General features: G+C 39.0%; 1 protein-coding gene across 1 annotated transcript in view; it reads right to left on the bottom strand.

Annotated features, from left to right (window-relative positions):
* Positions 1–3,760: 3,760 nt before the first annotated feature.
* CD99 (CD99 molecule (Xg blood group)) overlaps positions 3,761–16,940 on the bottom strand; it is a 41,418-nt gene continuing 28,238 nt past the window's right edge. Inside the window, exons 2-10 of the mRNA XM_068141556.1 lie at positions 14,906–14,941; positions 14,514–14,546; positions 13,992–14,024; positions 12,182–12,226; positions 10,450–10,530; positions 9,424–9,465; positions 8,841–8,951; positions 7,578–7,634; positions 3,761–5,673 (exon numbers count right to left, since the gene is read on the bottom strand). Of these exons, the coding sequence (XP_067997657.1) occupies positions 5,648–5,673; positions 7,578–7,634; positions 8,841–8,951; positions 9,424–9,465; positions 10,450–10,530; positions 12,182–12,226; positions 13,992–14,024; positions 14,514–14,546; positions 14,906–14,941 (464 nt within the window). The 3' untranslated portion in view covers positions 3,761–5,647. The remainder of the gene's footprint in view (positions 5,674–7,577; positions 7,635–8,840; positions 8,952–9,423; positions 9,466–10,449; positions 10,531–12,181; positions 12,227–13,991; positions 14,025–14,513; positions 14,547–14,905; positions 14,942–16,940) is intronic.

Below are 16,940 nucleotides of genomic sequence, written 5' to 3'. Positions count from 1 at the left end.
CCTGCATATCCTACATGGAGAGAAATTTCACATAGTGCTGAGCCTGAGAACACTAAGGTTTGGAAAATGAACAAAACTCATGCATTCATCCATCGAGGAATATACTCTAAAATTACTGATCTGATCTAAATAAGAGTTTTGTCATAGCCTCTTTCCAGCAAATTCATATGACAGTGCACTTGTATCTTGACCTGAATTATCACAATCAAGTGGTGCCTGGTGCCAGCAAAGAATCTGGTGTGTGTCCTCCCTTTTGCTGGGAGGTAAGCTGAGGGCATTTTTTGTCACCATTGTTTAACTAGGGCAGCATGTATGTCAGGAACCTGCTCCCATGAATAGCCTACTCATGGTGTTGCTGGGTGATTGATATAGGGCACAGGCTGGCCCCAGCTGCATTTCTGTTGTTACCAAGAACATCCAATACAGTGTGTGCACTGAAATCACGCTTTTATTCTAACTACGAAAAGCAGATGCAACAACAAAACTGTACTGATACAACCCAGTGATGTTGATTCTTCAAGAAGCCTGACGTTCAAGTCAGTCAGTTCCCCCTGTCCACCCTCAGATTTGAACCAGCAGAACAGTATGTAATGGCCTGGCTTATTGCAGCACATGGCTTAACTATTTTTAAGCTAGCAATAGAAGCTCTAAAGCTCAATGCATGTATCATCATTCTCCCTGTCAAGGCCGCCAATTGTTCAGTCTCAGAAGAGTTAAGAACATGTAACTGAAGCAGGTAAGTGTGCTAATCTGCCTATCAGTGATGAATTCGCCTGAAGGAAACTAGCAGAGCTAGCAGAGCTAGCAGAGCTCTGTACTAGTCCCAGGCAAGTCCAAGCAGCTCAAAAATATTCAGCTGCTTTGCTTCAAAAGTTTTTCAGGAAAGTGAAGGCTTCCCAAAATACTTTACCTTGGTTGTCTGATGATATAGTTCATTGAGATACCAAACATCAAACATTCTCAGATTAAGTTTGACGATGAGGCACCCCTTGCCTAGCTCTTCTGTAGCTACCTACTGCTCCGTTCAGTTAAGTAAAAACAACACGAAGGCAGCACCGGAAGGAGTGTATACAGCATTGGTGTTGGGGTATCTTGAATACTTATCCCACTTCTGATTGGGGGCACTGCAGGAGCTTCTCAGCTCTCTCTGTGCAAGACATGTAACTGCTTGCCTAAGATGTCAAATAAATATTATAATTAAAAAAAAAAAAACAACACAAAACCAAATACAAGGCCTTATACCTTGACTGACCATGAACTGCAGTTTTATCTCTTTGAGAAATCGTTGAACCATCTTCTTCTATTTAAAGAGAAAACAAAGTTTTGCCTAATATTCACCTGACAAGGTGGATAACTCGTCTATTTCTAAAAATTTCTTCTTTAAATAAAAGCAACAACCAAACATATATTTAATGAATAGAAAATGGGTGGAGAGAAAGACCTAGTGTGACTATTCTCTACACATATACTTCTAGCCCATCAGGCCTCTGTCAGATGAGCCAACCTAAAAGAAATTGATACGTACAACTCACTAGTTTCAGCCTCATCCTTCCTGTGGGCAGAGGTTAGACACTGCTGTCTTTTGGCAGGGGTGACCTGCTGTGTGAGTCTATCGGAGATGAAAGAGCCAAATTAGTTAGAACTACTGTGGAAAGCCACTAACATCCTAGAGTTTTCATCTCTTTTTCATGAAAGTGGATGTATTTTAATTAAAAGTATACTGAAACTTCTGGTAATATTAGACATTAATTTAAATATAAGCCAAACACACAAGTGAATCATTGATACAAATTCTTGGCAATAGAGGAATACAAAGTGTGAGACACTAACTAAAACTTCATTGGTCTTTCACAAGCTGATGGAGGAACATACATTTTAGTGTTTTAGTCTGAAAGTACTCCAAGTGCAGGTCTTGAAAAAAACACTGTGCATTTCCTCCATGTGCTTCTCCTATTTGCAATTATCTCTTTGCTTTCTTGTAATGTGCCTTTTTGTTCTGTGTTACATGAAAGATCAAATCCCTCCAGTTTATGGAAAGGTTAAGGTTTGTTTCATAAACTTGTCAAGTTAAAAACACACAATTAATTAGATAGGGCCTAAAATAACTAGAAAACAAACAAATACCAAAATTCACAACTGGGAGTGTAACTCAGCTCAACATACACTAAAAGCTGATTGCACTACAAAGTTTTCCTTAGCATTCAAAATTTGGCACAGATGTTGAAATGAGCATGAGTAGGAGCCTCAGTAAAAACCTGCCAAATCTTATGCTTAAGAATTGCCTGCTTTCATTTCCATAGCCTGATGAATTAGTTTGAGTAAGTCTGGATAAGTATTTGAAACGGACATCACATTTGAACACTGTCAAGACACTTTTCAAACAGACCTTTCACTGTTACGATGAACTAAACTCCCATCTTAGCTTCCTTTGACAAGCTAAACTGACAGGAAGATCCTGCTTCATTTTTTTGCTCCTGTTACTGAAGGTAATTCCTACTCCTCAAAGGAGGCAGACGGAGAAAAAGAACTGAGGAGGGTGTGCCACAGGGCCAGGACAGAGCTCTTTGTCGCTATTCATTTAAACTTGGCTTAATGCTGCAAGTACCTCACCAGGAGTGAACTTGCAGTTTGGGCCTAGGAAGTACAGTAATTGTTCATTCCACTGTGCAGTCCGATTGAAACCTGTATGGAAACTAGGTTTAATTCCCAAACTGAGATCTGAAAGTCACTGACAGCTTATAAGACAACAAGGAGCTCATCTGTAGGAGATAACTACTAAAGTACTTCAGTAGGATAAATAACAACTGCCAACTGATGTTTCATGACTGGATGAATGTGAGAAATAATTATTTTGGATATGGAATTATTTTGGATATGGAATTATTTTAGCTATGGAATACATGAGCAAGTTGAGCTAGGAAGGCAAAATATCGAAGTCTCAATGGGTGGTGAGGCAAATAATGCTGTAGCAATTAATACCCTGACAACTTAAGTGAACTTCTACATTTTATCCACACATAAGTAACAGAAATTCATAAATTGACAGTTTCTTGCTCACTACAGAGAACAGTATGGAATTTCTAACCTTCTCTTTACCCTTTGCTTCCTAGGTGGCAGCAGCCAGTCTCTCCTCTTTCTCTTACAACTCCAGCCTGTGAAGCCATAAACAAAGCCAGAGAAGATGTGCTGCTGAGATCAGCATTTCCTCTTTAACTATCATCTTTAGATTCACCTGCTTTGTGGAGTACAGCTGTGCCCAAATTTAAAACAGCAATCTCTGCCTGTTTAGACTGAGAAAAATCAGTAAATTTCTTACTATTTAGACACCTGGCTCCCCATATAATTGCCATCTCTTTTAGTTACAGTATCAGAAGGTAAGACAACAATACATGGCCCTGCAAAAGCATCTGCTTCTAAAGGCTCTGATAATAACTGGACGAGGAACACTCAATGCAAAATCTCTTAAGTTTGCCCTTCTATTGATGCGCATATTTTCAGTAGATTCTTTGTTACCAGATCTAGGTGTTCTTCAAAAGCCTCGCTGACCTCCACACAGTCTTCTCTGCATGTTGCACTGGTAAGCAACCAGTGAAATCAGCTCACAGCTTCATTGCTACTGGCCAACATCCTTCAACATGATTTCAAAGTCTGTAAGAAATGGTCCTGAATTGCTGATGAAGCAATACAAACTCCCTTGAAAAGCACCAAGTTTTTATGTATTTCTGGAACTACTAAGAAAGAAAAAAGCATCAACATTTTTTCATTTAGTTTTGTTTTTTAATTTATTTTTAGAAAAATCACAATGTTGATAGGAGGTTTTAATAAGTAATTTTTAGGTTTGCAAAAGCAGAAGGACTCAAGAGTCTGGTTAGCTAAAAGCTAGTTTGAGCTCCCCCTTCCCCCTGTGCCTAACAAACACTGGCTTACTTCTGTTTTCTTGACACTTGGTATTGATACGAGATACCTGTTCATTCATTCAGGTAAGCAGTACATTTCATTTCTTCATGTTTACATAGATCACATGCTTATATAAAAATCAATTTTCCACCCTCTAACACATTTAAAGGTTTTAGCACTTTTTATACTAAAAGCAGAAGTGGGGCAAAAAGAGGTTTACAAATGAATTCTATAACAAAATACTAAAATCTGTGTAAAGCTTTGTTGCAAGCTAAGAAACATGTACAAGAAATTCTTAAATGAATTATCCTTGGCATACATTCACATTTGAATGCACAGATATATTTACATGTTTAATATCCAAATTCATAATGACTTCTATGATGTTCTACAAAATGTCATCTCTCTGTAGAACTTTGCAAATGGCTGAAGCACATTAGTAAGACACATATTGTAAAATTGCCTTACAGTTGAAAACGATTAGAATAAAAGCCAAGAGAACTGGTCAGACCCTTCCAGACAAAACTAATTACTACTCCAGACTTAGTCCTTTAACTGTTATGAGCTGCAGTTTTCCATGCTTCAACAGATCCTTGAACCCTCTCTGTGTCTTTCAAGAGCCATGGCAAAGCTCACGAGCACTTGCAGCTGAGGATGCAATCCTAGGTCCTCTTCCTGGTGACAATCTTTCACAAATCTGAAAGTATTCTTCACATGTATGGATGCCTGTGGAGTGAGGCTAGGTTGTTCTGGTCAGTCTTGCTACTGTATACTTTTGAACTGTGGCACTGTTTCTGTCTTTTAAGTGCAAATGATAAGCCTTCTGTTATAAGCCTTCTGTTCTGTTATTTTCTGTTAAATTTTTTATTAGGGAAGCCTTAATCCCCACTCCCCAGTACTTCATCCACAACTGTTTAGACAGCTGCCAAACATCAATCTCACCAGATGCACAAAATCCCATTACAGTTCCGATTTGAAAATCGGGTTGTTCCACATGTGACCAGCTCCGTACTTGCTAAGCAGAAAGAGCCAGAAAGGATGGAGGGTCTGTGTGCACTAGTTTTGAGTGTTTTGAATCTGTACCAGACAGAAGCAATGAAAAAAAAAAATTAAAATAACCCAAAGCTGAATTTTTGTCTCCTGGATGCTCAAGAACGAGCACCTCTTCCCTAGTGGCTGACCCAAGCAGCTACAGAGTTTATTTTAGCAACACCCACACCCAGATCCATTATTCATGCACAGTGAGCCATTTGCTTTCAGGTGCCCACAACAAACACCAAGTTGTTTGGCTGGTACACTCACTGCGTACAGGATATTAAATAAATGTTTGCACTGCCTGAAAGTAATGGTATAGCAAAACACTAATTGCTTATTGTTTTTTGAGAGGTAAGGAAAAGTTAAACATACTGAATGCATTTGAGACACACCTGTTTGTCACAGGGGTCAAGGCAAGAATGTCAAGGCACAACATACTTCTACGCTCCTGTCATTAAGGCCATATATTGGTGTGCAACAATGCTTCACAGGGCTAACCACACAGAAATATTCAGTTCTAAGTCATGCGCCCAGAGGTGTTTCAAACAAGAACTGTTTTCTCATGCAACTTCAGACTGCTGTTTAGAGTATGGGTTTTTTTGTGTTTCCTCTTTTATTTTCTTCTTGTTTCCCTTCCCCTCCCCCTCCCCCCCAGGAGGAACGCAGGCTCTCTCTCCAGTTTCAGTGTTGTATTCTTCATCATGTTTTCTTTAATTTAGTTCTCCAGAAGTGTGCGCTGAACTAAAAAAGGAACAGCAACTCAAGATTAGTTCACTAAGCTAGCACACATTGTAAGTTATGCATTACTGTGCAGCAGCATATGTGCCAACACACTTTTCAGTGAGCATTTGAAAATATAAAGATAAGTTCAGGTAAGCAGAGGCTTGATTTTGTGAAGCCAGCACCCAGCATACCAAGGGATATTACATCCAAGATATAACCACATCCTATTAGATCCATGTAGCATCTGCACTTGCAGCATAGCCCAATATGTAATTTCAGACTTGAAGTTTTGCAGATGCAAAACCAAAATGGAGTACAGTCTGCACAACTGACAGAAAAACTGGGTTACTGAAAGAAAGTGCTAGCTTAAGTTATCTACAATTTCAGGAAGTCAAAAGCTAAGACAACATAAAAATACAAACCTGTTCTTCTATGCCATCTGACCTGTCCTAATGCAAGCCTGCTTCTAACTAGAAGCCATACAGGTATGTCAACACTCTATCCCCAAAAGCTAACACCTGCTGACACTCAGAGCTTAGATCAGAAGTAGCACCATGATGACCATGGTTGCCTAGTTTATTGGCTCAAAACCTCCTCAAGCTTGCTTGCAAAATACAATAGAGGTATTAAATTTGTAATGTAACATGACATCACTATGTGGGCAGGAGTAATCATTTATGATAACATCCCAAGTTCGACTTTATTGGTTAAAATAAAGCATGCATTATCTGACACATTTCTTGTATGAGTTCTGGTGAATCTTGGCCAAAATTTTAGCATGGTCTAGCTCCAACTCATACATTAACTGCATTTGGTAGAACTCTTTGAACAATAATGTTTGCTGTACTAATGCACAGCTATATTGAGGGTATCTGGCTATTTATCTCAAGTTCTGACTTCAACAGCCAGTCACAAGAAAATATTTTCTCCTTGAGAGTTTTAAATATTTAACAGTGTAAAGAAAAACATTTTTAAAGAAGATTGTGAGCCAGATGCAAGTTTTTAGCAAACTGATGGCATACCTGAGGGACAAGATAGTAATTTTTAAGTAAAAAAAATATCTCTGTGGGGTTTAGATTAAGCCCACAGAAGAATGTATCACAAATATATACTGCTTTGAGATTTTAATAGTCAGTGTTTCAAAGATACTTAATAAACTTTAGCATACTTATTCCCTTGTTGACCAGTTAAAAAGGCTGGAAACCCAAGTTTTCACCTACATTCTTTCCTCCAGATCTGTCTACGGCTTTCCTGGAGTTAATCACCTGTTCTGTCAACCCTGTACAACCATTCACAGAAGGGTGAGGTTGTTAGGTGGTTTACTGCTGTAAAAGAGATCCTTCCGTAGCTGTCACCATTGTAGAAAGATTTATTATTTGACGATTCTTTCATACAAGAGAGTGTTTTATTTACAACAGGCCAGCAAATTCAGTCCTCCTTCCTCCCAGTGTGGTTGCATCTCTGCCCAAATACTATTAATATTTTTTAATACACATTCTTGCTGAGTGCTGTATCTGTTACAATCAAGAAGGTTATCAGATTCCAAACGCATACAACATACACTAATAAAACACCTGACAGCTAACTGCAGTTATGTATCACACATAAAGCAGCGAGCTTATGTTTTTTGCAATTGGCTTTAATAATACTTTTGCAAAGCAAATTTGATTCTTTACTTTCTCTAAGATCCTGTAATTCAAGGACTCCTCAAGGTAATAAATCAGTATGTTCAAAGTAAAAAAGGCTAGTGAAAAGTAGCCAGATAATCAGAACTGAAAGCCTGGCTCAGTTCCAAGTTAGTTGTCATTCTTGTTACAAACATTTTTTTAAAAATAAAATAAAGCAGTCCTTCCCTTTCGATAAAGTGCATTTAATAGCTTCCCCACCAATAAACTGATATTCCATATAGATTATTTTCTTACCAGGTGGCTCAGATTGTGCTCCCCGATGGCTTTCCATATTCACATTCTCTTCATCTGCTGGGAAGCAAACAGACATTTAGCATCCAAATTCTATTACCTTCAAAGTTGTTGATTATTAGAGATAGTTTGAGAGAAGAAACAGCACTAAATAAAGTGGGCTACTAACAGTAGATCACTTTTCCTTGTGTTGTCTGCATGCTGATTTTAGTATGAATGTTACTCAGCTTCCAAAATTCCCAAATTACAAAACTCTCAGTGTCTTGCTGGATGGCTGCTTGATCTCCCTTCACCAAGCAGCTTCTGCCTCACTTATCACTTACAGTACTCCCAAAGATCTCTCATATAAGTTGTATCTTATTTGGGTGGAAAAGAAACAGATAGAAAGGAACAGATGACTCCAGAAGAAAGAATCATTCAGGGATGAACATCTGAGTAGTTGTCAGAAAACTAGTATGTAGGCAAGCATTTTGTAAAGATACAAAGGCAAAATTTACAAAATTAGAAAAGACAGTATTTTTCAGCATTAAAATACTCTCTAATCTCCAACCTCCACACAATTTTTCTTAAAGACATGTTTTCTTTCAGTGACGACTTGTTGAGGATTGGCTTAGGGAAAAAGGGCATGGGTCCCAGGAACACCTGTGCAATTCAGGCCTTGAAGGACTTTCTGTTGAAAATATAGCAATGGAATAGGAGTTGTGGAAAAGCACTGATTGCCTGGTATGCTAAGGTCAAGCTGCCCCTGAGAAGAGACAAACAAGATAAGGAGGAGGCAGGATCTGGGAAAAAAAGAGCAATTAGACTAAGTAGAAAAAAAAACACAGAGTAGTGAAATAATGATGTAACCTTTTAGAAATAAACCAATAGTACGTGTTAAATTAGAATAGGATTAACTATGCATAAGATAAGACTATAAATAATGAAGTGTGGAACAATAAAGTTGGATGATTTCTATCACTCATATTGAGTGCTGTTGTCCCTGTCTCTGTTCTCGTCAACGACTCCTTACTCTTTAGCAGGAAGTGCTTTTATTTTCAGAACGCAAAGCCTGAAGTCTCTCTGCTTCTAGAAGTCTAAATTTTGGGCGAGGTATTCTTCAGACACTCTCTTAGATGATTAGTAAGAGAGGTTACTGTCCATGAACACAAATTCATTGTGCTATTAAAACTACCTTATGCATAAGATCAATGTCTAGCCCCCATATAAATACAAAAATGCATCTCTTTAGACAAGTAGGAAAGAAAACTAATTCAGAAGTCTTACCGCTTTGTTTGAAACAGAGTTTCTTCTTCTGGTAAGCAATGAAACTTGATACTGCTCCAATTACAGTAGCAATTACAGCACTTGCAATTCCAGCTATTGCCCCCTGAGAATCTGGAGGGAAAAAAAAAGAAAAAGGTTTGAGTAAATCCTTATGAACACTTCCAAAAAGCAGTAAACTGAAATTATTACGTGAAGCTGTCATAATCAACTCCTTTGTGAATAATGAAAAGTGCATCTTCTAATATTGCAACCATTGATTTCTTAGCAATGCCCATTGTTAAGCCACTTATGCATGCATATGTAAATTAAGTTAATTAAAAAAGCTACCCCTTCACAGCCAAATCTATGTGTATGCAAGAAATCACTGCACCAGCAGCTCTGAGACTTGGAACAGTTCCAAATCATTTGTGATTTAAAAGAATTATGAAAGAAGAACCTAACATTCTAGATTCCACAAAAGTTTTTATATTGAAACTCATTACTGGCAGTGACCATTCCAGCAGAATATTAGCAATACAGAAAATCCCAGAAAACAAACCTCACACATGCAGACACCATCATACACATAAATTTATGCATTTACCCGCAGATGCTTCACCATTTTCTGGACCTGGGCTCTTTCGTTCTGCAGAAATGAACAGAAGGTTTAGATTTTACATGTCTAAAGAACAGTCATATCACTATTGGATGCCTTTTTGTCAAACAATCTTGCAAAAATGCAACCCATCTATTACATCTGTAAATTGTACAACTGATGCAGAAACCTGTGCAGGCACTACCACCACGGAAGTCTCAAGAAGTGCTTCTTGCCCCTGCCAATTTTCAAGTTACTGCTTCAAAGGAATCTTGGAAGGTGAAAGCTTCCCCAAAAAAAGTATCAACAGCAATCTTTGCCTCAGACAACTCCCTAAAGAACTCAGTAATCAGAGGCATGTCTCAACACCATATCAAGATACGTAAGCTAACACTGATACTGAAATTGCGAAGTTGCAGTAACACTCAGAGGGATGACTAACCTCATTCTAATGATGACCACTACTTCAGCTTGGTCCCAGTGACCATCTCTGTACTAAGCTGTGTCGTAACAATTAGACAGGGCAGATTACTCAGAGAGTTTGGTAAGACACTTAACGGCTTTATACTACTCAAAGTAGATATACCATACATCACTTTGAAATTTAAGGATCAATTCATCCTGTGGAACAGATGAATTTTTAAGAAAACAAGGCAGATCCTCTTCTTGTACGCACCTGAGCTTCCTAGCCACATGAACTAAAAGAAACTGAGAGTTATGTCACAGAAGATCTGAAAATAACATCTGAAAGGCTTTAAGAACTACATTTATGGCTAATTTTGTAATAAGTACCACATTCACATCTCAGTTTTAAACCCACCTGAAACAAATCATTGAAGATTTTACCTCTTAGTTATCTGGATTTATTTTTTTTTTATCAGGCAGAACATGTTGCTTTTGAACTGGAAGGTATGTTTTTCAGTTTCAGATAGCAGAAACAAAGGTAGTATGAATTAGACCATGTCTTGTGTGCAAGATTTCATCAAAAGCTTAGGTACCTGCAAGATCAATAGGAAGCATAAGCTACAGTCTTACCATTGCTGCCACTATTGCCACTACTATCGCCACCTCCTTTTGGTAAATTGCCATTGACTAAATCTGAATCATCAAAGACACCTATAAAAAGTAAAAATAGTATTATGTTAGATGCTTTCCACTGAAAAGATACTTCCAGGCCTAGAAGAACAAGGAAGTTTTCTCTAGGTTGTCTAGCTGGTTTGTGGTGGTTTTAAGCTCAGCACTGTAGTCGCAACATGTTCATGTTTCAAAGCTCTCCTAATCTCAAGTCCCTTCAGCTTGGCACTACAGAGTTTGATGGCATCACTTCTGCCTCTGAATTTCCTGAACAACTGAGGGAAGTCAGTGTCCAAGAGCAGGCACCACAACACAAGTCATAGGCTAAACAACTAAGAAGCTCTGTAAGCTATTTAACTGGAACGGCCCACATATCACTGTCCTATCAAAGCAGAGAAAGGCCAGGGACAGGAAAGGACCATTTATTTTCAAAGCTGCAGCTTTGAATGTCTCTTCAGAGGTGGATTTCTAAGTCACAATCAAGCTTTTGAACCTGTACAACATAGTAGCTAGAGGACAAAAAGAGTTCAATGTGCCACAGTTCAACATGCCATGGAACTATTACCATGAAAATGGGAAGACAAAAATGTAATTCCCTCCTTTGATTTACTGCAGGACATTAAACCGGTCCCTCTCTGTTTTCACTGGACACTACTTCATGGGGCCTCAGTTCTTGTCCTTTCCTCTGCTGCCAAATGAATCTTTAGTTTACGGAAAGCAAATCTATTTCAAGCAGCAAAACTAGAAGCATTCTATCAGAGCATGCTTTTGTTGGGTGACAAAAGCACTGTACTGAAACATACAAGACCTAAATTCAAAGATCTGCTGCAAATCAATCAGGATAAGAAACAAGAACCAGAGCTTGCATTCCAGGTAAGGACTTTTTGGCACCATAATCATGGATAATAGCATCATCACATTTGCATCTATTCGATTCTGGTTTGTTCTGAGATAGGCAAAGACAGAGAAGACCTTTAAAACACAACAGGCAGAGAAGCCTACCTTTCAAGCCTACCTTTTAAGCCTACCTTTCAAACACAGAAAAACTGTATTTCTTAAGTGGACCCTTAGAGAAAAACTAAAAAATTATCCCTTTAACTTCGAGCTCTACCTTTAATTTACATGCTTTAAGAACACAGATCACAGATAGTTCCTATTTACCTTTTAGCAAAATGAGCAGGCCTTTGGTTTCTAAAGATTAAAGGACTCAATCCAATACACAGCTGCTCCACATTGGCAGAGAAGAGCAGCACTGCCTCAAGGGCACACACTGTCCCATCCTTCCTCCTCACAAGGTCCCACTTTTAATTAAAAAGTGACTCAACAGGTTTGTTATGGAATTTCAAGACTGCTTCAGAGCTTATTTGCACAATAGTTTTTCCTCAATCTTCAGCGTTTTTCCAGTACAACATCTGACATACATAGCAATGAGTAACAAGCAGAACTCACTAGATGTTTAACTGAAACAGTAAAATCATGTCGTGATTCAGGAGTTTGCGCTAAAAGCTTTACCACAGTTTTCAGGATGTAAAGACTGACCTTGCTTGGGGTTATTTACACACACAAGAGACATATGGGGGAAAAAAGGTTAAGATCTCAAAAGTGAATTACAATACAGTAACTTTGAAAGGCATTAGGAAAGATTAACAAATCTTTTTCTACTGTTCAGGAATTCCTGTTAGGTCAGTCTTACCAGTATCTCTTGGATTTGAAGGCAGAGGACTTGGCTTGGGGTCATCTGTAGGCAAATAGAGTTAGAATAAAACATGCAAAGTTACTAGTGTGAAGAAACCAAAAGCAGAACTTATAGTGGACCTCTAAAAGACTATCTGAGCTAAAAAAAAATAGTATCAGATCTTTCTCATGGCATTTTCATTAGCTAATGCTGTATTTATTTGGTTACTTCAAGTTAATCGCTGTACTCTAATGCAATTGACAGTGTCTCTGCTACATTAGCCTGCACGTCAGACCCTTGCTTACTGAACATGTACAGAAGAGCTTTCAAAGTTTTACTTCCAGGTACAGATTACTTGTCAGTTTCCTCTTTTAAAATCATCAGATTTTAACCAGTAAGAAAGGGTAGTACCTCACTTTACAAAAAAGGGAAAAAAAACAAAAAGGAAAAAAAAAAGAAGACAAGATACAACAGAACTAGAAACATGGCTCTCACAATGACAGTTTAACTTGCCACAAAATAGGAGAATAAGAGAACTTAGTAAATTTTTTTTCTGTACTGTTTGGTCACAGCCTTTCTTGCCAACATCAAGTTAACACACCAATAGCTGTTTTCTAAAACTGTGTTTTCACCAACAGCTGAACCAATCTAGCAGCTCATTTCTTCTGTGTGCCACTTCTCCCTGATGTTGCACAGTCTTCCCTCTACATATTCAAAGTAAAGAGGAAGGCACTGGAGGTGCCTGCCAGGATCCTCTCTCTTTAGTTAGAGATTCACCAACTGCATTGGGTTGGAAGGGATCCTCAAAGGTCATCTTGTCTGACCCCCTTGTAGTCAACCCAGACACCTCCAATGAGATAAGGTTGCTCAGGGTCACATCAAGTCTGATCTCGAATGTCTCCAGGGACAAGGCTTCAACAAATCCCTGGGAAACCTCCTTTAGTATTTCACCACTCTCACTGTAAAGAATTTCTTCCTTATGTCCAACCTGTGTCTACCCTGCTCTAGTTTAAAATTACTGCCCGTCATCGTACTGCTACAAGCCTTTCCCAGTTTTCCTGTAGGTCCCCTTCAGATACTGAAATGCAGCTATATGGCCTCTCCAGAGCCTTCTCTTCTCCAGGCTGAACAGCCCAAATGCTTTCAGCCCATCTTCACAGAAAAGGTGCTCAAGCCCATCTGATTCATTCAGTCAACTGTTTCTCAGTTAGCCAGCTCTGTTTTCAAAAATGTCAGGAGCTAGAAACAGCTTTTATGACAGATGAAATTTCAAAGGCCTAAGCCAAACAGAGCGGCAAACAGTGCTACTGTCCTACAGCTGTATGCCCTGTGTCAGGGAAGCTGCCTACCCTGCAACAGGTCTAGGGATGGTACTCAAAAAGCAACTGTGCACTATCTGCCTAACTGGCTGAGTGAAAACACTGCACTTTCTACTGCTGCCCACACTGCAGAGCTGAAGTGCGTTAGAAAGAGAACCTTTCCTCACATTATTTCAAACAGATTAATGTTTTCTTGTGCTACTAAAATTACTTCCTCGAAAGGAGGAGATTACTTCAGATACTTCCATAAGTAATAGTTCATGGAATTAGTGCCATCTAGTGAAGACACAGCAATGAAACAAGAAAGACTTGGATAAGAAATAAACACAGTTTTTGTGATCCAGACCCTTCAAACTGAATGTAAATAAACATAACTAGACTGTAATGATTTTTATCTGCAGTCTGTTACCTTAATCAGCTCATTACTCTGACTACATTGAGGTAATAATGGATGGATAGATATTGAATGAAGTACCATTGAGCAGTACCCAGAAAAACACAATACTTACGAGGTTGTACGGCATCATGCAAGTCTAAATCATCTACAAAGAAAGAAGGGAAATTTAGAATGCAATGAAAAAATGAAGTAATCTTAGACTATTTTTATACAAAATATACCTCACAATGTTTTCACCAAGAATATAATGGCATGATTATTCGACAGTGACCTACAGAAAAAGGACCAAAGAGCTACCAGGTATTATCTGCCAAACTACATGCTGACTTTGGTGATCATGGAACAATCCAAGGGCAAGCTCAAAGTGGGCAAGCTTAGAACATTCAGACTGAAAGCCAGCAAAAGGGATTCTCACAGAGTCCTTAAGCTTTTTGAGATCACAAAGTAACTTTGTGGGAGCACTAGCAGAAGACTCCAAATGCAGAAATTCCTTTGCAGCTAGGGAATTGCCATCTTTTATAGAAACACCACAGCTCTGTGTGCCATTACTTTGAAAAATTTAGGCTCTTAAAGTAGTCTGTACAGGTACACTTAACTTCACAGTAGAAGACATTACAAACCAATCAGATCTCACCAGAATGTGATGGTGTTGGCTTCTGTGAAGTATCTGTCAGAGATGGTTAGAAAGAAAGAAGAAAGATTAAATACTGTTTTACACACTGTTTAGAAGATGCATGAAGGATAAATGTAAACCTATGTTTATACAATGAAAAGCACGAGATCAATCTATACAGCAAGATATTTCCCCCTTAAGAATCTTCCCCTTAAGAAGAGTCTTCCCAAAGACAAATTTCACTTTTATGTGAACATACCCATAGATGAATCCCTCCACTGAGTTATAAACAAAGAGTATGTGGGGAAGGTGTCATGCTTGGTCATGCTGTGATACTTGGAAGCATACAAGGCAAAAGACCAGACACTGTTTTCCCATCTACTTCCCAAAATTTGCAAGAGAGTAATAATTACCAAGTGCATCTTCTAAGCTGAAGTCATCACTATTGCCTGTGGAAAAAGAAAGCAATAGTAAGAACACTTTTTCCTTCTCAAATCCAACCCTTATCAGTCATAAACATGTCTTTGATCTAACTTGAAGTGTTTTCTGCTTCCTGCATCAGACTAGAAGAATATTTCAAGTCATGGCTGAAGACTTCGCTACTTATCCAGGCAACTGGATTCTTCTCTACTTATCCAGACAACTACTCACACATCTCATAAAGGAACAAAACTAAAAATTGTCATTATAGAAAGGATCCACAGGAGCGGAGCACATATTCCTACAGTTAATATAATGTACTTAGTCCTTTTTTCTTGTCACAGCTATTGCTATTGTAGTGCCACCCCACAGTATATTCTTTCCCAGTCTTCTTTCCACTGAAATACAAAAATGAGCAGAGGCACATGTCAAAAAAAGGATATATATTTCCTTTATTATAAATTATATGGCAATATTCATACAAATATTAATGACCTTTATTAATATGAAAAATGCCAAACATATCAAAAGGTTTGATGAACGGTTAGAATATATTTACAGTGGGAATGTACACTATTTGGGTAACTATAACAATTTACACAATTTTATGCAAACTGGGAGGAATATAACAGAAAGAGAATACCCTGGGAGCTAAATGGCTCTCAACCACAGTGAGGGAGAAGACTCAACAAGAACAATTATGCCAAAGAGGCAGTTAATTAATTACTCACAGCTGGTTGTACCCAGGAAGGGAGTGCTGCTGCTGTGTATTAGAGGCTTTGGGGTGCTCTCATGCACCAGGCATGGCAGGCTGCCGGCAGGAATGCCATGAGGTCATCGATGGCTGGTCAGACAGCGGGCTGTTAATGACACTATCGTGACGGGTGCTTGATTTGTCCTGGGTGAACTGAAGCACAGCAAAATCCTGGTCGCAAGGGGAAGCAGGCTTGGCTTCGACTCCTAAGCTCATGGCTCCTCTTGTAGCTTGTGGTGTGTATTCTTGTGGCTTTATCCCAGGCTCTGGACTGGGCAACTCAAGGCTATGCAACTTGAAGCAGTTTTAAGCCAGACAAGGTCCAAGTGGTTTAAGGCAAAGGCAAGGCAAAAGCAAGGCTAAGCAAGGCACAGGCAACTAGAAATCAGCCTGTATATAAATCTTACCCAAGACTGATTGGACCAATAGGGCATGAAACCAACACATAGTTACCCAATGGGAAGGGGTTCTGCCAGGCTGTGGCCAGAACACATACCCTTACCATAGATACAGGGTTGTTTACTAGACATGCATGGTCCTGTCCCCTTTGTTTGTCTTCCCGTGTTACCCTGGCTTTCTGAAGGAAGAAGGGGGTAGAGGGGGACCATGTCTAGACACCTCAGTGTCTGTCTGGGTTTGTGCTGGGGCTGTTTGGCCCTAATATGAGAGCACAGTTTCAACTCACAAGCCTTTACAAGATTCATGTGTGGGGAAAAGCCTTGGAGCACAAAGGCCAGTATAAAAGCCATATGATCGGGTAAAGGATTTAATACCTTGGTATTACAAATTTCCATGGGTTTATAAGACTTATCTTTTTCCCTAACAAAGGTTAACAGTATGAAGATGATTATGAGCACAAATGATCTTGAACATTCTCTTCAACTTCCTAAAAGACTATGGGATCTCGACTCATCATGGTTTAGGCCCAACCAGCAACTAAGCACCACAGCTGCTTGCTCACTCCTGCCCTACAGAGGGATGGGGAAAAAATATAATGAAAGACTCACAGGTAAAGGTGAGGACAGAGGTGAGTCATTCATCAATTACAGAATTACAGTCATGGGATTAAAACAGACTTGACTTGGGGGAAAAAATTCACTTTAATGTGTCACAAATCAAATCAGAGTAGGGTAATGAGAAATAAAGTCAAATCTCAAAATCACCTCCCCTCCATCCTTCCCTTCTTTTCAAGCTCAACTTCACTCCTGATTTCTTTACCTCACCCTGCATTCCTATCAGGGTCCACCCTGCTAGCAGTACACAGGGACAGAGAA

Source organism: Melanerpes formicivorus, unplaced genomic scaffold, assembly GCF_026170545.1.
Source record: "Melanerpes formicivorus ecotype bairdi unplaced genomic scaffold, bMelFor1.0.p_v2 SCAF_1, whole genome shotgun sequence".
NCBI classification, from domain to species: domain Eukaryota; kingdom Metazoa; phylum Chordata; class Aves; order Piciformes; family Picidae; genus Melanerpes; species Melanerpes formicivorus.
This window is presented reverse-complemented; position numbering and strand designations above follow the sequence as displayed.